This window comes from Lytechinus pictus, chromosome 12 (assembly GCF_037042905.1).
Source record: "Lytechinus pictus isolate F3 Inbred chromosome 12, Lp3.0, whole genome shotgun sequence".
In the NCBI taxonomy this organism is placed as follows: domain Eukaryota; kingdom Metazoa; phylum Echinodermata; class Echinoidea; order Temnopleuroida; family Toxopneustidae; genus Lytechinus; species Lytechinus pictus.
The window spans coordinates 9,622,278-9,643,526 of NC_087256.1; the positions used below are offsets into that span (position 1 = coordinate 9,622,278).

At 34.4% G+C, this 21,249-nt stretch overlaps 1 protein-coding gene across 1 annotated transcript; it reads left to right on the top strand.

The window, feature by feature from the left end:
• Positions 1–203: 203 nt before the first annotated feature.
• On the top strand, positions 204–21,159 carry LOC129273498 (E3 ubiquitin-protein transferase MAEA-like). The gene is made up of 10 exons (XM_064107670.1): positions 204–639; positions 8,838–8,915; positions 10,589–10,696; positions 11,994–12,197; positions 12,847–12,969; positions 14,015–14,191; positions 15,582–15,715; positions 16,062–16,186; positions 17,740–17,804; positions 18,517–21,159. The coding sequence occupies exons 1-10, from the start codon at positions 601–603 to the stop codon at positions 18,616–18,618; spliced, it is 1,155 nt and encodes a 384-aa protein (XP_063963740.1). The 5' UTR covers positions 204–600; the 3' UTR covers positions 18,619–21,159.
• Positions 21,160–21,249: the final 90 nt, after the last annotated feature.

Consider the following 21,249-nt stretch of genomic DNA (forward strand, 5'->3'; position numbering starts at 1 on the left):
TAATGACACTGAAAGACTGCATCTATGCTTGATAAAGGTAAGGTTTTAACAATCACAGGTTACAGGGGGGGGGGGGGGGCTGGAGGCACCCCTGTAATTTCAGGTGAGGCGACAACATTCTCCCCCAGAAAAAGGCTAATCATGAAGGAATAAAAAGGGGGAAAGAAGATTAAAGAAGGCAAGAAGGAAGGGAATGAAAGGAAGAGAAAAGGAGAAAGAAATGAATGACAGCTAGGAGGAAAGGAGGAAAGAAGGAAGGAGGCGAAAAAGAAAGATAAAAAACACAAAGCAGATGTCATACACTGATGTTTTAAGACACTGAACATTATTACTTTAAAATTCATAGTTTTCAATATCCATACATGGACAATAAAGGCTCCGTTTACCGGTCAATTCCCCCGGGCCTCCCTTCCCCCGAGAAAACACGAATGGTCAATTGGGGAAAAGTTACCTCCCGCCCCTTTGTCTGCCGTGCTGGAACCAAGGCCTCCGGCCATACCGGTACGTACGGTACCGGTACCGAATCAGCGCTAGCTAGTATTAGTAGCCGATCGATCCGGGCTACTGGAGGATATCGAACCGGTACTAGAATTCGAGAAAATGGCTGACATTTGCACCTTGGAACACGCGACATTGAAGGTAGAATAACTCTTTATGTCTGTGTATAGCTATAATTAACTGCTTTAAATTATATCAATAGCATGCTTATAGTTTCTGTAATTTATAACGATAACTTTCAAGGTATTTTGAGGTGAAAATACTGAGTGAGTGAATGCTTCTGCCTGGATTTTCATCGGCAGCAAAAATTGTAAACACTCGTCTGACTAGACTGAATGATTTGATGGTGACACGATTGATTTTTTGGAGTCTGACCTGACTCTCTCAAGTCTCATAAACACCGTGGCATTAGGGTTGGGTGTCTAATGTTAGCAATCTACAATTTTGAAACCTTTCTTTTTTAGGTGATAAACTGATACGTCATCATCATGCAGCGTATCACCTCTTGACTCGAGTCTTGTGATTGTTAGAATCTTTTATTTCTTTATAAATATAATATTTTATTCTTTCTTCCTGTTTTTCTTTAAGTTTTCATCATTCAATTATTTAACATGAAAATTTCCATGATCAATGACATTCATCAGAAGAATCGGTGTCAAGCTTTTCATGATAATCAGTATGTATGACATGTATGACGTCACGTAGGCGCCATTTTGTGTTTTTCACCTTGACTCTTGAGTCATGTAATTGACCATATCTTCCTAACTAAACGTCATTTTCAAAATTCTTTTGGTAGACATTAACTTCAGGTTAATATCTACCGCCGAGTTGCATTCATGACCGCGTGTGCATCACGACTCGCGCGTCTAAATTTAAAAATGCTCAAAATTCAACTTTGATCAAACGAGAGTACATTTCAGACAATTTTGAACATTTTGAAAATGTCTGCGCGTGCGTTTTGTGCGCTCGTAGTGCGTACGGAACGCAGAAACCTTGTTATTCTTACATTTTTGGAATCCTGGTATGATGGTGGGCCCTAAGTCTGCGCACCTAACAATTTGAGTTAAGATTTAACATGAATTTCTTCTTATTTCACAAAATCTTTTGGATAATAATGTTCCTTATATTATTGAGAGTACCGTTAAGTATACCAAATTTCTCATTAAAAATGAAAGAGAATATAGGATTTTCTTGAAAAAACCTTGGGCAGTCATTTTCAGATTGAAAAAAAAAATGGTACCCCATGTCTGCGCACTCATTCACTTTGCACACGATTTGGAGATTTTGATGAGAAAGGCTGTATTTTGAGGCCGTCACATGAAATGCCCTGAATTCATTATTTTTTCACCATTTTGAGTCGGATTTCTTTATGAATACCTGTCTATGTATTGCATGTGTAAAGTTCGTGCTCGTTGCGTATCTTCTTTTACTACTACTAGAATCGCGCAGATACGCGGGTGCGCAGACTTGGGAGACCGCGCAGACATGGGGGAACTGACCATACTTTTCTTTAACAAGTTGCAAAAATTTGCAACTTAAAGTGACTCCATTATGTCACAGGCGCATGTCAAAGTGTGAAATCCGCGCGTGCGTCTATGGCGAATAATAAACAAAATCTTAAATCCGCCATAGGCATAGCTCCTCAGAACGCCTGGATACTCCCAAATTTTATTACATATTCTGAAAGCCTATGAGTTGTAGATATGAATTCATGCATCATTTGGGCTGATCGGACATTGTGACGTCATATCTTATCTAAAAAAATGTATTTTTAAATTTTGACGTCATGAATTTCAAATTCATTTGCGGTTATCTCGCTTATTGTTGGTCGATTCTCTCCCAAATTTTGATATGTTATAGCTCAGTCAATTCTCTTTTCGAAATACCCCTGTCAGATTTTTGTTTAGAGGACGTCTTCATGAGTTCATGGTCAAATTTTCGATTAAAGGCCAAGTGTCCAAATTTTCACTATAAATTGCGTGTTACCCGTAAGTCTTTGGAAAGTGAACATTTTTCTAAACATGAATCTACATGACAATGTTCTTTGAGCTGTATCTCGGTAATCCTTGCTCCTAATTTTTCCAAATTTGAAAATGTTGTAGCTGAGACTATGCACTTTCGGAGGTGTGGTCTCCATATTTTCATTAGATGTCATGATTGTGCCGAAATTTTCAATTGAAAGTCAGCATTGTGAAATGAACCATGACAGATTTTGAGCTTTACGTGTTAAGTCTATGGGAATATTTTGTAGTAGTAGTGGTCGAGCTATCTGCCTGCCAACCCTGAGGCCCCGGGTTTGATTCCCGGTGGTGGCGGGTCCAAAAAAAAATCCTTAAATTGCTAAAACAAATTCTTTCGTTTTTCATCTGGCTAATATTTAATGTATATTTTAGTTTAAAATATCGTGAATTGGTCGTTATTTCGCTGAGTCTCTTAAAAATTATGTTTATTATTATCTTTAAAAATTCACAAAAATACAAACTATCCCCAATCAAATTCAAAGTTGACGTGTGACATTCAAAGGACAAACTCTTCCTTCTGTAGTAGTCTCATCTCTAGACTTGACGTGGCTAATGAATTAGAGTAGGATAGGGGGTCGGGTGTCCGGACACTTTATATTTTTGAAGCCTTCTTTTTTGTCTTTGGATTACACTAAAAATACGAATTCAATAGTTGTAATCATCTTCTATTTTGTTCTCTATAGTATTTCCTGACATTTTGTACTAAAAATTTGTAAAACTTCCCTTGTAAATTTTTCCAAATTACTTTCTAAAATTGATCGTCTGGACGCACAACCTGTCCGGACACACAACAACTGGGTACAGTATACTATACTAAGGCCATCTTGGGTATGCAGATGATGGTCAAATTTCAGATCTCCCTTTGTTTTGTGTCTTAGAATCCATATGTCCAAATGAGCCCAAAATTTGCACGGATATAGAACATAACCAGACAATCATATCTCATAATTTCATCAAGTTCATATAAGGCCTTCCTGGGTATGGAAATGAGTATCAAAATTCAAATACTAGTATCGCATTGTTTTCTACATGTATTTCACAAACCATTAGTCTGAATGAGCCAGAATTTTGTAGGCATCCAAAACGTGATCCCACAATTATATGTCGAAATAACCTCAATATTATATGAGGCCATTTTTGCCATGAAAATGAGGGTCAAAGTTCAGATATCGTTTTTTGTATGAAGAGTGCAACTACTGGTCCAAATTCGTCTACATTTTGTATGCGGATAGATCATGACTAAACAATCATTTCTTGTAATAAAACCAAGATCGTATGACGTCATCTTCACTAACCAAATTAGGGTTATTTTTCACACTTTCAAATATCAATTTAGTGGTGAAGATGACCTTGAAAAAGTATAGTGTCGGAAATGGTCTAGTCAATAATAATCATATTTGGGAACAACCTACCAGTCCAAGTTTAAAAGTCAACTGCATAGTTAATCATCCATCGTATCTGCGTCTGTATGGCGCTGATTGCGTATCACCTAACTTGTCTCAGTGACAAGTTCAGATTTATTTTCTGTCTTTGTTTTGGCTTTGCCACAAATATTGATAGCCTAACGTTAATACCGGTACTAGTCTGTTAGTTGTAGGATGGGGGGGTTGGGTGTCTGGACACTTTTGAAGCCTTATTTTTTGTCTTTGGATTACACTAAAAATATGAATTCAATAGTTGTAGATCTAATCATCTTCTATTTTGTTCTCTATAATATTTCCTAACATTTTGTACTAAAAATTTCTTTAAAAACTTCTCTTGTAAATTTTTCCAAATGAGTTTCAAAATTGATCGACCGGACACACAACCTGTGCGGACACACAACAACTGGGTATAACATTTTTCAGTTTTCCTCTCATGTCCACAATATTGCTAGACTAACTCAAGGCTAAGGTAAGGCCAAGGGCAAAAAAGGCTAAGGCAAGCCTAACTTAGGCTTAGGTAAGAGTAGATTAAGTTAGATCTAGAACAGTTAATGGCTGCGGGCCCCATATCTGCAAACCGAAAAATTTAGATATATAAAAATATTGCGCCCTCTTTAGACAAAAAATTGCTGTTCGCAAAGTCGAACAGCAAGAAAAGTAACCATCATCGAGCTGTGGAAATCTTGTGATTTAACTGCATTTTATCAAATAAATTTGGAATGAAGGTCATTTATAGATCTAATGTTTGGTAGTGACTAGTCCTAACGTTAAGTGTTAATCAAATTCATATGATAATTTTATGTGTGTTTTACCCCTTTAGGATACATGTAGGTCTCAATCAAGTTTGACCACCATCGATGTGAGTGCAGTGTGTATGTGATTTCATGTACAACTTAGAATTCAATGCACCCATAGGTGAAGCAAAGAAGCCTTTGGCCTTCAAACTTTGCTTGATATTTTTTTTCAAATGGGTGTTTAAAATGATTGTCCGACTGGGTATACTAAGACTTTGGATGTACAGTTTGACTTTGCAGCTGAGGCTATCTCAAAAGGGTTCAAAGCGTTAGATGTCCTTGTCGATGAAAATAAACATCTTAAAAATATACCGGTAATCAGCTTCCCAGTTTCTTGAAATATGTGAGGTAAAAAATGTGAAAATCTCATAAAAATATGAAAGAAATCTAACGTTAGACCAAGGAGCTTGCTCCTTGGTTAGACCAGGTCATATGATTTTCTTGGGGAAAAAAATGCAGCCAGTAATTTTTAGATTGAACAAAAAAATGGTGCCCCATGAACATCTACATACCCATCACCTTACACACAATATGGGCATTTTCACGGTAACTGACATTACACGGCACAATGTTTTCACACCTTCCATCGTGTGTATCTCTAAAACAACAAATGATGGGAGCTTGCTTTTGATAGAGTTAATAAAGTGAACCTTGCTGTATACTCTGATACTAAGTTTTCCTATGTAACCACATTTTTTTATGCATCAGCAAGCAAAAATGTGTCGGTAACTGACATTACGCAAAAGGACATGCAATTTCAGGGTGTTCATTAAAATTGAAATATCTCATGTCCCTGAGTAGATAGAGAAATAATTTGAATATGTAAATATTCCTCCGTTACTAGGTTAAGATGTGTCAAAATATTAAACAATTCGTTTTTGTCTTTTGGGGACTATGATAATTTTTCCACAACCATGCTGGTAACTGACATTACGGTAACTGACATTACACTTAATTTGCCATAGAGATAACACATGGAAGTCAAATGTGTGGAATCATTGCATTGTATCTTCTGTGCAGGGCTTCACATGAAAGTGAGCTTGATGTGGAAGTATACCCGAGTTTTTAGGAACATTGCAATGAAAAAACTTTTTCTTTTTCTTAATTCCTTTCTTGATTTGAACATTTTTATAATTACTTGTCGGTAACTGACAATATACATTAACATTATCCAGTGCTATATGATTTTCAAAGGCATAATTTTCTTGGTACTTATATGTAAGGCTTTTTAAAATCATAAGAGTTTCATAATACTTCACATTTTTAATTATCAAAAGATAAGAAATGTATGTTTTACTTACCCGGGGGGGGGGGGGAGGGTGGGGTCATAGAAGCTACATGTTTTCCTATAGTAATTTAATATTGCATTGACTGTACACATGGATTTTTCTGACTATACACCCATAATATATTCATCAGTTTTATATTGACTTTTTAAACCTTTTCCTTCTCCAACCTCCCCCTCCCCTCAAAAAAGGCAAAATGAATAAGGGTATCCTCCCCTAGGCTACATGTACCCCTCCCCCAAATTTCATGCAGCCATGTAGTTTTAGTGATTTCTATTCTGGTCAGTGCAAGCAATGCTTGTTCATATCTGTCGGATTTCAATTCTCTTCATAATTTCTTTAATCATTTTCTTTGCTAATTTCTTTTATAAGCTGTCAACAAAAAATAAACTCCAGCTTCTAAACTGAAACTGAACTATTTGTAAATTAGAAAAAAATTCACAGTTTTAGTAGATCCATGCAACATTGATCAGAACTGTCAAATTTCACTTTTCATCTATACTTGTAAACCAAAAACAAAATTGTATCACACATCCACACTACTAACAGGTATAAAATCCAGGAATTTACTTTTAGCAAGGCAATGCTCAAAAGAATCCTAGAAACTAAAAAAGGGACCCTGGAAATCCCCTTCATCACAATGTTAAGCTAAAAATATGTTGCAGATTTATGCAATAGGTTGGGAAAAGTACCCCCTACCCCCCCCCCCCCGAAAACCAAACAAAAAATTGTCTGATACAAACAATTAGGTACTTGGTAAAGTGCATGTACAAAACAATTTCATAGTAATTTTTTTTTGCACGATGGGAATGCAACTGATTCAGCCCCCCTTTATGATCTCGGCCGTCGATCGCGCGATCGCAACGAAAAATTGGCACGCGCATTACCCATGGCAATACCTACAAAACTATAAAATCAAATTCTGCAGAAAATCTCATTGCTGATTAATTATGCTAATTTATGCGTAAAATCATAAGTTTGATCTACCGGTAATTAATAAAATAATGACCCTAAAATGCTAATTTTTGTTTCACATACTCTAGATAGGCATCTGATCAAATTTATTTTTCAAAAATTTCAACATCACATTTATTTTCTTATGTATTCTATTGTTTTCTAAATTTCTTATGTATTTCTTTGTTTTTTGGACTTTTTGTTTTTTATTGTTTTTTCAATGGAAATTGTCAGGGACTTTATTTTGGCCCTATACAAGATAAAATTAATTGATTTTAGCAGTAAAAGGAAAAATAATGATACATTTTATGAATTTTGGCTGAAAACACTACGGTATTTGCATTGGATTTGTACACAAATTCACGTTTTTGAGTAATTTTGGGTCTGCATGCACTTACAAAATGTTGCGTAATTTCGGAACCGTGTACCCAGGGGTCACAATTTTGGTCTCAAAAGTTGCTCGAGACTTGAAGGTAAAAAGTCAGCTAGCGACGCGGTCAAAAACATTCGAGCAGTGGATTTATCGCGAAAAATGTCGAGGGGGGGGGCTGAATCAGCCCCCCCCCCAGTCTTCTTAGGGTTAAATAACAAGTATACAATATTTCTTCACCATAAAATTGACCACATATTTGCATTTCAATATTGGTAACCAACGTTTATCATGGTAACTGACATTACATCTCGGTAACTGACATTACATTTTCCACTTGGTAACTGACATTACATATATTTAATGGTACCCTATTGCTTCATTGTTAATTGGTAATCTTACATTTTGGTGAAGAAGGGAGGGGTGTTACCTAGAGAGGAAATCTACCAAGTTTCATATAATATATCCTCTTTTCCAGGAAATGAGAAAAAAAAGTTCATGTTTTCGGTAACTGACATTACATACCATATCACATACTTCATCAATGTTTTTTTATCAGATGAATGAATTACTGGTGTTTCTTTCTGTGGGATTTTAAAAAGTGTTATAATAGCAAGCTAAATCAAAGGCGAAAACATCATGATCAAACCTGTTCTTTAAAAATCTGTCAAAACAAAATATGTATCAATATACTATTTTCAACACTAATTTGTATCCATACTTTGGCAGCCATTTTGAAATAAAAAATGGCTGCCAGAGTCGGAAAAAAAATTTGTCTCAGAAACTTCAGGTCTTGTTTTATTAAAAAACATAAAGCATTTGACATGAATATCAACTTTATTTTTTTGCCTCTGTGTCCATCTGTGGTGAAAATGCCCATATGGGGATTTTAATGAAAAAGGCTACATTTTGGGTGACACGACAATTGCTCCAGGCTTTATTCTGTCTTTAAGAAGATGTAAGATGAGGGTTAGCATTTTTTGCTAATAGGGTTTTATATTACGGTTAGGTACTTTGGTTTAAGGTATATTACAGTGTCAAATGACTCAAATTTAAGGTTGAGTTATATCATTCAATTAGTATGTAAAATTCATAGTACCTGGTAGAGCAAATGTCATGGAACCGCATTTTGAGGCTGTTAGTTACATGAAATGCTTGAATTTTGAGTCAGATGTTTTAATGAATATCTTTATGAATTGCAGGTATAAAGTAGCGTATAGATCTTCTTTTATTAGAATCACGAAGATAGGCATATGCCCAGACAAGGGGCAATGCACAGACTTATGGCATCTTACCATATGGTAAGGTGCCCCAAGTCAGCTGCTCGGGTGATTTCAAAACAATGAGGGATGGCCTACAGAGGTGAAAAAAAAAATTTAAAGTGCCAAGGGGAGTCTGCGCTAGATGTTTCTCAAGAAAGCAAGTTGTGCAATGTTTCATGTTTGTATAAATTCTACTTATTCCATTAATCTATGTTCAATCCTTAACAGGTTCCTTATGAGAACCTGAACAAGAATTTCAGGAACTGTCAGAAGGTCATTGATAGAGAAGTAGCACATGTTATGCAGGTAAGACTTCAAGTCCATCAATCAAGAGAGATACATGTACATGTAGATCAATTTAAAAAAGCATGTACATGTAAGTAAAAATGAAGCTTATACTTGCGTTGTTTGAATCTGAAGTATTTTAATAGTTGAAGAAAAAAAAAAGCCTTCATCAAATCCTTGAATGATTTAATGATAAATGATTTGAAATTCTACTAAAAGGGCTGCAATATGACAGTCATCAACAAGTAGGGTAGTGTTACCTGTTACAAGGTAGACCTTACTTAAAGGACAAGTCAACCCCAGCACAAAGTTGATTTGAATAAAAAGAGAAAAATCCAACATGCCTAACACTGAAAATTTCATCAAAATCGGATGTAAAATAAGAAAGTTATGACATTTTAAAGTTTTGCTTAATTTCACAAAATAGTTATATGCACATCCTGGTCAGTATGCAAATGATGAGACTGATGATGTCATCTACTTACTATTTCGTTTGTATTTTATTGAACTATTCTAATTTTCTCATTGTCATTTGAAATAACGATTAATTCCTCCCTGAACTTGTGGAATTAGCATTGCTTAATACTACCGTATATAACTTCAGTCAAGTTGGTCCTTATTGTCAGATATGTTTTTAAAAAAAAAGAAGAAATATTGTATAATTTAAACAGTAAAAAACAAATAGTGAGTGAAGGACATCATTGATTGTCTCATTTGCATGTCACTGCATTGTGCATATCACTCTTTTGTGAAAAATAAGCGAAACTTTAAAATGTCATAACTGTCTTATTTTACATCCGATTTTGATGAAACTTTCAACATTATGCTAGTTTGATTTTTCTCCATTTATACAAATCAATATTTTTCTGAGGTGGACTTGACCTTTAATGTAAATGCCGGTTGTGGTAACAATCTGAAACAAGTTCGAAGAGTAACCAATAAAGTGACAACCAAAGTGTGTATAATTTATTTTAAATGTGCCAAATGTATCTGGAAGAAAATGTGTACATTGTTAAGAAATGACAAAACAACCTTGTTTATTTTGCTTTAATTAACCTTAATAGGACTAGAGGGGAGAGGGGGGGAGGGTATGATGTCCTTGTCAATGATTCGCGCGATCATTCCAGATGGGACAAAGATAGCGCTGCAAAGTTAATCACTTTTTCTTTCAATTCTTGCACAACTTATGAGACCATTTTCGCGACAGAAGAGTATAGCGTCGCAATGCGACTTTTCACACGACAATGTCATGTCGAATTGGTTCATTTTTAGACTGTGTGTACATAATAAATTGGAGATGAAATTCATGAAAGGGTGATTGGTCTGCTTAACTAATTTGTGGCTAAATTTAGTTATTTAAAAAGATGAAAAAAACTAAGGAAAAATTGTTTTTTTGCAACTTTTCTTTGTGAAACCTATTTATAAGAGCTCAAAGATGATGTTCTGGAAAAAAAAAAATTCTTAGTTTCTTACATCAACTTTGGGTGAACGCTTTAGCGCCTATTAATATGGCGGCTCAGCTACAACTGGGGTAATGATATGATACCAAGTATCAAAGCGCAGTTGAGTATATGCACATAATAACTTTGCTATATAAATGGACATATTATTATGTCCTTTAAAAGAAAATATTGCTAATTTGAATAATGTGATAAACATCTTATTTTTCATGTCCGTTTATATTCCTGATACAGGTTACTAATGACTTGGAGAAATGTCTAGATGGGAAGGAACCTACTGTGGGGTCTGTAGTAACCCTTCTTGATTCAGTTGTGGACAAGCTGACCGTACTAAAGAGAAAGGTAAAGAAATCTCATAGTTTTGTCCATTCATTTAGAACTATCAGGTCAAGGGCACTGGCACAAAACGACACCTTATTCAAGTGGGGCGGGGGGGGGGGGGGGGGGGACAACTCCATATATCTCTAGCCAAGGTTTCTAGCCCTGTACAACCCTAGAGTATAGACTTGCAAAGGGCTGAAAACCTTGCAAAAACTTAGGGAAATATCCAGGGAAAATTTCAGAAATTTTCACCCACTGGGAAGTTTGGGGATTTTCTTGATTTTTTTTTACACGAACAGGTTTGTTTCTTGATTTCACCAATGCATAGGGTGCCTGCACACACACACACAAAAAACAATTCTAGAGGAATGATTGTATACTATTCCAATGAAACTGTTTACACCAATCATAAACTTGTAAGCAAAATAATTGCCAAGGCGCTGTACCTCAAAAATCTCAGTGATTGATTTTCATGAATGATTCTACATTGTTTTCAATGCAATCAATTGTTAAAGGACAAGTCCACCCCAACAAAGAGTTGACTTGAATAAAAAGAGAAAACTTCAGTGAGTATAAAACTGAAAATTTCATCAAAATCGGTTGTAAAATAAGAAAGTTATGACATTTTGAAGTTTCACTTAATTTCACAAAACAGTTATATGCACATCCTGTTTGGTAGGCAAATGATGGGACTGATGACATCACTCACTCACTGTTTCTTTTTTATTTCATTATATGAAATATGATTTATTCCCATTTTCTCACCATTGTTCTTGAAACAAAGTTTAATTCCTCCCTGAACACATGGAATTACCATTACCTTAACATTTTATGGTTCAGTCAAGTTGGTCCTTATTGTCAAATCTGTAAAAATTTAAATATTCTATATTTTAAACAATAATAAACAAAAGAAATTGTGAGTGAGGGACATCATTGACTCTCTCATTTGCATGTCATTGAGTTGTGCATATAACTGTTTGTGAAAAATAAGCGAAACTTTTAAATGTCATTTATAACTTTCTTATTTCACATTCGATTTTGATGAAATTATGCTTGTTTGATTTTTCTCTATTGACTCAAATCACCATTTTTATAGGGTGGACTTGACCTTTAAAGTTTTAAAAGATATGCATTTAAGTAGGTTGGCTGCACAGACTGTTTATTACCTCGATGAAGTATTGTACATAGAAAATATGCATAGATATGAAGCTACATATGCCAAAAGATATATGTCTCTTTCACAAATTTTGACATTTGATTATAAAAGGACCCATGTATCATGTTAACCGCTGACATTGATTGTCACATTTATTTCCAGGCTGCAGAGGCAATAGCACTGGAGGAAGAGAGCGCTCAGGCTTGTAAGAAACGACTTGCCCACCTAAAGGAACATGATACCACAACGGGTAGCACCCTCTCACAATGGAAGAAGAAGAGGATAGATAGAATGTTGGTTGAATACTTCCTCAGGGCGGGGTACTATGAGACTGCTGTAAAGCTAGCAAGACATTCTCAAATTGAGGTACATTGAGCATATTTACACATTTTCTTCTGACATAACTGAGCAACATACAAGGAAATAACCTTTAATTGTTTGCAAGTAGTAAATTAAAAGCACTTTCATCTTTCACTGCCTATCAGGAAGAGAGGAAATAAAAGAGAAATAAAAAAATAAGCTCAAACTGATTTACGGACAAGTGATATCAAAGAATAGATTTTGAGTCTTAGATTGAAAATCCTGAAAAAATTCCAACTGATCATTACAGAAGAAGACATACTCTCATGTTATATTTAGGTTCTTTTAGTCATTTAGAGATATTCTTGTTTATCATTTTCTCTTTGAAAAGTGAAAAAAGGTTTATTCTACCAGGTTCATTTTAAGCTGCCCTACTATAAAAGCAAGAAAGTGGCATGATAACAAAAAATATAGTTTTAGATGTGTTTATAGTTTGTATATTGAATTCTTCCTCCGCAACAAGTTACATAGAAAAACACTGATCCTGCTATATGTCAGTTAACCATCATGCTGAAAAAAATGACAAACACATTTTTCTCTGTTACAGGAAATTACACATTTGTTGCATGATTTCTTTTCACCAATGTAGGGAAGTTTTATGTAGCCATTTTTCAGTTCATTTTCAAAAATTTGTTGTATTACTCCTATCCTCCAGGATCTGACAAATATAGACCTGTTTCTAGTTTCTAAAGAAGTTGAAGAATCTCTGATCAGACGGGAAACAGCGCCTTGTTTACAATGGTGTCATAACAACAAAACCAAGCTAAGAAGAATAAAGGTAAAACTTGGAAATTATCAGAATCAAAGCTACATGTAAACTCATGCAGTTGCAGACATTGATTTCTTGAGATGCCTTTTAAATAAAAACTCTTGTTTCATAAAGGTTCTTAAAGCTTCCCACAACTTTTTTGTGCACGGGTGGATCTTGTTCTGTCAAATCAACTATGTTCGGATCATTCAATAAAGCGAGGGTCACCAATCGCGCGTAAAGTAGTGCATAATTTACAAACGGCTTTATGAAATGGCCCCTTGGTGAATTCACATTAGCGTTACTTGCCAAAATCATCAAAGCTAAAGTTGAAAAATTATCATTCTGAAGATGATAAACACAGATTTACACATGTTGGGCAGTGTATTAATGCATTTGGAAAAAGAACCAACAGAGATCATTTCTCAGCAATTACAGATTTTTTAATCAATTATTTGGCGCATATTTATATTTATGCATACAGACACTTGCTTATTTTATTGGATTCATTAGAAATCTTTTTGATATAGATACCCAAACTAGCATTTATGTTTATTTGACCACATGGGGCAGATTGTACTGTAAAGGTTGTTTGGTGATTGTATAAAAACCATTAATTATTTTTTATCCTATACACAGAAATATAGATCATGTGATTTTGTGCGAATGCTGCAGAGAGCACAGAGAGATTGTGCAGTGGCTTTGCTATCGCTGTACAATTTGCTTTGGCCTAATGTCTTCCTGAAATTGCATACACTGTATGATTAATCCAGCCTCATGACAGTGTCTTTTTTTAGATTGTGTAATTCCATGTGTAATAAGTTTGACAGCTATTTCAAACTTTACACTGTACAAAATCGTAGAGTGCCTCTTAGGGGCCAATAAAATCATATAAAACTGTGAGTCTAAACCTGTTTCCTACATGTATCTAGGCTTTATAGACGATAAGATAGATTTATGGGCTCAGTAAGGGGATTATTTATAAGCCAAATGAGACCAAGTTATGATTTTCTTCATTTATTCATTCATTTATTTTTTCAACTAAACACAGGATTCTCTATTCTATTTCTTCCAGAGCACATTAGAAGTCAACCTACGTACGCAAGAGTTCATAGAATTGATCCGATGTGATTTCCGTGTGGAGGCAGTCAGGCATGCTAGAAAATACTTTGGTTCTCTTGATGGTGAACAGATTAAGAAGATAATGGTTCTTCTGGCGTTTCCTTCTAATCCAAACATATCAGAATATAAAGTGAGTCAAAGTCATCATTTTAATCCAATACAGTAAAGGATTGAACTGAAATTTATGGTAACTGTACGGAAGTAAAAGGATATTTGTCTTGACCTTTCATGTGAAAAAGATTATTATTTGATGATACCATATTCTCTGGAAATCAGTGGAAAACTCTGTAACATACCAACTTATTTGGGCTCAGCTAATTATTGTACCATTTTATGGGATGGCAAACATTTATTTTTGAAATCAGGAAATTTCGGGCAAGAGTGGGGAGATGATAACAGACTTGTATTTAGAAAAGGAGAAGATAATATGTAACAATGACATAACATCTGTTGGTTGCTAAACTTGATTTGATTCTCTTGATAGAGAACCATCTTTTAGTAGATAAACATTTTGGGTATCAAATTTTCCATGGAAGGCGATGGCAAATCGAAATAAAGTAAATTGTTTGCTTACATTTTTGCTTGAAATGTTTTGCTTACACCCAGTAAATAGAGACCATTTGCTTGATAGAGTATGTACAGTATATTACCCCATTCCTAGTTAGTATTATGAACCCTTGGTCATAGATTTTTGTGAGGTTTTTTGTAATACAAGTAACATTTTACTTTAACTGTTTGAAAAATCTTACTGCTGTTTGATCCAACACGTTTGTAAATACTTAAAAATTTTATTCAACACAGTTCTCTGTGTTAAAGGGATGGTCCGGGTTGAAAATATTTATATCCTAATACATAGAGTAGAATTCACTGAGCAAAATGCCGAAAATTTCATCAAAATCAGATAACAAATAATAAAGTTATTGAAGTTTAAAGTTTAGCAATATTCTGTGAAAACAGAAGTCATGAATATTCATTAGATGGGCTGATGATGTCACATCTCCACTTTCTGTTTTCTTATGTTATTACATAAAATCATATTTTTTTCATTATTTCATACTTGTGTGAATAATATGTCTCCTTATAATGAAATAAGTTGCAGCAATAAATATCTAATGCACTAAATCAGTTGTCAATCCAATTTTTCTAGTTCTTGGAGAAATTTTTTTGAATAAACCTAATTTCATATAATAAAATACAAAAGAACAAGTGGGGATGTGACATCATCAGTCCACCTAATGAATATTCATGACGACTGTTTTCACAAAATATTACTAAACTTTAAAATTCAATAACTTTGTTATTTGTTATCCGATTTTTAAGAAATTTTCAGCATTTTGCTCAGTGAATTCTACTATATTTTTTAAGCTATAAATACTTTCAGCCTGGACCATCCCTTTAAAGGATGTGAAACATAATAACCACTTCATTTTCCAACCTTGATCCTTTCATCATCTAAGAAAAACAACAAACAGTAGATTTGATGAATCATTTGTTGTATTGTATCTCTTCCTTATGTCTAGGAATTGTTTGATGACCTACGATGGCAAAAACTAGTTGGTCAGTTCCGTGAGGAGAACTATAAGCTCTTCCAGTTCAACACAACACCAGTACTAACGTTGACACTAGAGGCTGGTCTGGCAGCAATGAAAACACCGTATCCTTAATGATGATCAAAAATAATGTCTATGATAATCCTGCCTGATCAACATGAAATGTCAAATCTGCAACCAAAATATCACTATTTGTTTTTCCTTCCAATGTTTATAGTTGACTAAACTAAATATTTCTCTTTCATAATGCAATTAATGATTTCTCATTGTTTTTTCCATTAGAATAAATTGGTAGGCCTACATATTTTTTATGTACTATGATAAACAATGGGCATTTTATTGAATTCTTTTATTTCGATTTCATTTTGAGATCGTTACCATGGTTAATATTTTATGAGTTTTAATGACTTTGAAGATGTTATTTTATTCCTTGACCACGTTGTTGTTTAGACAATGCTACACAGACCATGCTAAGAATGCTGATTGTCCTGTATGTAGCAAGAACTTGAATGAATTAGCCAAGAGCTTACCGTTTGCTCACTGTGCACAATCAAGACTAGTCTGTTCAATATCAGGTATGGCTATCTAATGCTTTCTGGCATCCTTTCATTTTTTGTTCTTTCCATTCCATTCTATTTTTACATCCATTCATTTCTCCTCCGTCTTCTTATAGCAGCTATTCTCATTGTGCATTCATAAGTCTACCCTGACATTAAAGGAGAATGAAACCCTTGAAACCAGCTGAATCCATATCAAAGAGAAAAATCAAAGAAACATATTGTTGAAAGTTGAGGAAGTTTGAATGAATAATAAGAAAGTTATGAGCATTTGAATATTGAGATCACTAATGCCATGTAGATCCTCCCATTGGCAATGCGACCAAGATGTGATGTCACACACGTACAACTCCCTCATTGCTTTAGTACTTATTTCACTTATATTCTCACTTTTATAGAATCTATCACAAGGTGAGGTGTTCTCTTTATGAGAGGACAAGTACAGAGGTTTCACAACATTATATCATTGATGAATCGTTTGTCATATGATTAGAAAGAGCAAAAAGAGATGTTTTGGGGTATATTTTCAGTGTCCAAAAGGGGAGAGTTGTTCATCTGTGATATCATAGATCTTGGTTGCGTTGCCAATGGGAGGATCTCCATAGCATTAGTGATCTCGACATTCAAATGCTCATAACTCTTCTATTGCTAGTCCTATTTTACTCAAACTTTTGTTGATCTTATTCTTTGATTTTTCTGCTTTCACAAAAGCTAACTTGCTCCAAGAGTTTCATTCTCCTTTAAGTTGGTTTAGATAAAAGTAAAAAATCAGAGATACATCTATAAAGGTTTGTAAAGAAATAATATGATTATAACAACCAGCTATGTAAAATATTTGAATCCCTACATCAAAAATGTCTTTAAAATTGACCACATTTCTTAGATTAAAAAAAAGGCTAACTAATTGATTTGAAACAATTTTGGGGGGACTGATAGATAGGGAATTAAACAAAAACACTACCAAAAAAGTAATGATTCAACTCACTTGATGTGCAATAAATGTATTCCAATTGGATCATCAAAGAGGGGGAGGGGGTGTTTATGGTAATAATGATGAAAGACTAATGCAATGGGGATCCCTCTCACAGGCCCTGTAGCGAAATAATCACACATCTTCTTATGAAGAGAACATGTTGGAAAGCATTACCTTATATTTGAATTTGTTTGTATTGTGATAGGAACAAGCAATGAATCATCACACACATAAATATTGATGTTCTAAAAGAGAAGGGGAAGGGGGACATGAAAATTGATGAGATTATTTCTTCTATAAAAACTAATAGAGACACATTGCATCAATACTCAGACTAAAGATCACCCCACAAAACTCTTGTAAGAGTATGCTTTGTCAAAGTCAGAATAATGTTTAACATTGTCATAAATATAACCACATTGTTCCAAAAATATACAGTGTCAAAACAAAATAATGAAATATTATGATACCTATTTTAAAATATAAGGGATGTATATTTACATTGTGTATTTGATATTCATATTTATAAAGGATAAATGTATGTGTAGATTGGATATTATCACATTGAATGATTTATTTTGCTAATTACTATTCACAGGTCAAGTAATGAATGAACATAACCCACCTATGATGCTACCAAATGGCTATGTATATGGTGAAAAGGTATGATAAGTGTCTAAATATTCAGTTGGGTAGGGGGAGGGTGATATACCACAGGCACGACTGGGGGAGGGTGGGGTGTCCAAAAAGGGAAAAAAATAAGAGAAGGGAAAATGAAGTTTATATGATAAGCAGTCATAGATTCACTAAATAGTTTGGAAGGGTGCAATTTCAGTATTTTGCCCTGGCTTGCATGTTTTAAAGAGAGCACAAGTTTATCATTGACCTTTTGTGCTGCTTTTCCTAAATAAGCCATTGTAAATGTCTATCATTGTAGAAAGATACCCAAATACATGATTAATGACACTATTCGATTTTAATTATACATTAAGAAAATGATTTTCAGGTTGATTGTTAGAAAACCTTAATCTGTTGGACCTTCAAAGCCCATATTTTTTTAAGGAACTCATTTATGACAGTGAACATATCTATGCTATATTTAATATGACAAATATATTTTTTTTAAAGATTCAAATGTGATTATAATTGTTTTCAAGAAGTACCATTGCTGGGTCTGAGACAATTTCAAAAGTAAATTAGGGGTGATTCAGTTCGTACATAGTTCCGGTTTTATACTCATGCATTGAAATGCTGTATGTATTTTTTTTTTGTTCTTAAAATTCATACAGTAAGCTAGCTCTTGTTGTGTTAGCATGAACATTTAATCATACCACCAATTTGAAGAATCTTTTCGTTTTCATCTTATCCTATACAGTCACTCCTGACCTTTGCTGCTGAAAACAACGGTCGAATTATATGTCCCAAGACAAAGAAAGTCTATTCCATGGATGAACTGGAGAAAGTATTTATCATGTAAACACATCTCCTGGCTGACTGAGTTAGATAGATAGGTCGCTATTTTGTGTCCCCGTTTATTATTGCCAAGGCTGCATTTTATATTTTAAAAAGTCTTGATACAGAGATAAGTATTTTTATTGCAATGTTATAAAAGATTTGTGGTCATGTGACAGAAGTTATGGGGCCGAGAGTATCCACAGAGTTTGTTCATTGTGCTAAATTAAACCTCGTTATGCTATGGTGAGACAAGCTCAGCAACGTTTTTCATAGTGTTCAGATACGATGAGACACATCACTTTACTTTTGGGCATTACATTCTTCATGTCCTGAAGCTGCGCTTGACAAACTCATGACATGACAATCCTTTTTGTCATGATGCCACAAGCCTTGTTTAATATATGATATTATAACAAGATAAGTACAATGCCATGAGTATTTTTCATGCCTTCAATTTGTAAGGAAAAGCTGCATAACTTTAAGATTATTTTGAGATAAACAGTATTAGGGTTGCTCTGCGATAAAAGATATGTCTTATAACCAATTGACTTAGTTCACATAATACTGCTGATTTTTTTTGCTGAGCTTTGTCACACCGTGGCATCATTTCATAAAGACTTGTTATAATAACAAATGCATAAATTTACCATCAGCCAATCAGACTAGATGATTTCAGTAGCTTTAAACTGTTATTGCAATTAACAAGGTATATGAAACTGGCCCTAATGTGTGAATGAGGCTTATTAAAGTTATGCTACTATGTATTTTGTATGAAAAATACTTCACTGTGGTTGGGACTAAAGAACAGAGAAGCCAGTCTCCAGGCCTTTTTCCTGATTTTAGGCCCTGATAATACCATTTCAGGCCCAGTGAGTACGGTAATACAAACTTGCATTTCTGTTAGGAAGTGTAAGTTATGTACTTGTATGTGTCAGAACTCGAGTGCACATGTTGTATGCTCACATCCAATGAATGGTGATGGAGACATTGTGAACTCTTTGTTGACTTACAGGTAAACCTTGGTCTACATGTTAGTCTGTGCTGAAATTATAGAAAGCCAATGATTGAAGTGTTTTTTTATGCCTGGGTTCTCTTCCCATTCTTATAAGGTGAAGAAAACTCATTCACAGACAGGTTGAATGGTTTGGATACCCAATTTGCTGCTAAATTTACTAGTAACATGAACTATTTGAGATTTGCATAACATTTGGCTTGCTATACTCAAAACAGATTTAGACCACAGTTTAAGGTGAACTTGGGAGCACTTCATGAAACACATACTAGTAGTGTAATTTCACAGACCATTTGTCATAAGTTACTGAAATCCTTGCATCTGATTAGCACATTTGTCAGTGTTGACCATTGATAAGATCCTTTATTAAACACTTTCCACAAATCCAGAATAAGGATTACGACTTAATTCTTTGGGTTCACTGATCAGCTGCTCATCACACATGTTATTAATTTGATGATTTCAGAACCACTACAAAGGCCCGTATTCTGAAGTCAGGTTTAACTTAAACTCGGGGTTTAAAGTTGTGGTTTAAGTATGGGAAGCCAAAACTATCAATTTTTTTTATTAAGTTGAACGTTTCTTATGTTTACTGTGCTCTTTCCCGATTCATCGATGGTGAAGACAATAATCTATTTATACTTACTAGACAATTATGAATGATTTGAGAGCCAAATGAGCTGAAATATGATATCTCTACCATTAGTGATTTATCCAACAATTGGCTATCCATACTTAAACCACAACTTTAAACCTGCTATCAGAATACGGGCCAAAGATTTTAACTTGTAAGACTGAGCCCACATATATATGTATGTGTGTGTTCTGTGTTCAAAGGAAGATGTGTGTTATAGCATAATCAGTCACAAACAGATTAATGCAAGTAAAACATGTTGAGATAATCTTGAGCCTCGTTCTTAAAGACTTGTAGTAATAAGAAATACACAATCTTTATTGCAAGTTTATTATCAGTCAATCAAATCAAGTGACTTCAGTAGCTTTAAACTGTTGTTACAAATTTGTTATTGTAACAAGTTGTATATAAGGGGCCTCTGATTGGGTACTTAATCTAAGAGGTCAAATATTCTGGCTTAGACAAGTCAAACTTGTCAATAAAGACTACACCATGGAGACAAGAAATGCAGCTATTATAAGCCATTAGTCTTTATGGACAGGCTCAGGCTAAAGTAGGACACCTTGCATTAAGGTGTGCAAATTAATCGAATTTATAGCCTGCAAATTAATCGAATTTATAGCCACTTTTTATCCTTTTCATTTACTAATCCTTGAGCAAAAATCCAAATAGACAAATGGATCAAATTCACAGCTTTCTAGCTGTTTTACAAAAGGACTAAAAACAGCTGCAATTTGGCTATTAAAAGAGAAAGAAAAAAAAATGCTGTAAAATGGCAAGCTGCTCTATGTAAAGTTTTACTGTATCTCACTTACAGAAATGGAATGTTACTATAAATATCATTTGAAAGCTTAAGATGGATGCAGTCTATCCTAGAAAAGAAGCATCAAAATAATAAAAAAGATATGTGTATAAGAGGTGAAGCGTCATCCTATCTTAAATGCGCAATGAAATCCTGTTCAATAATTGACCTTAAAACCTGTATAGATACAGTATATACTTGGATA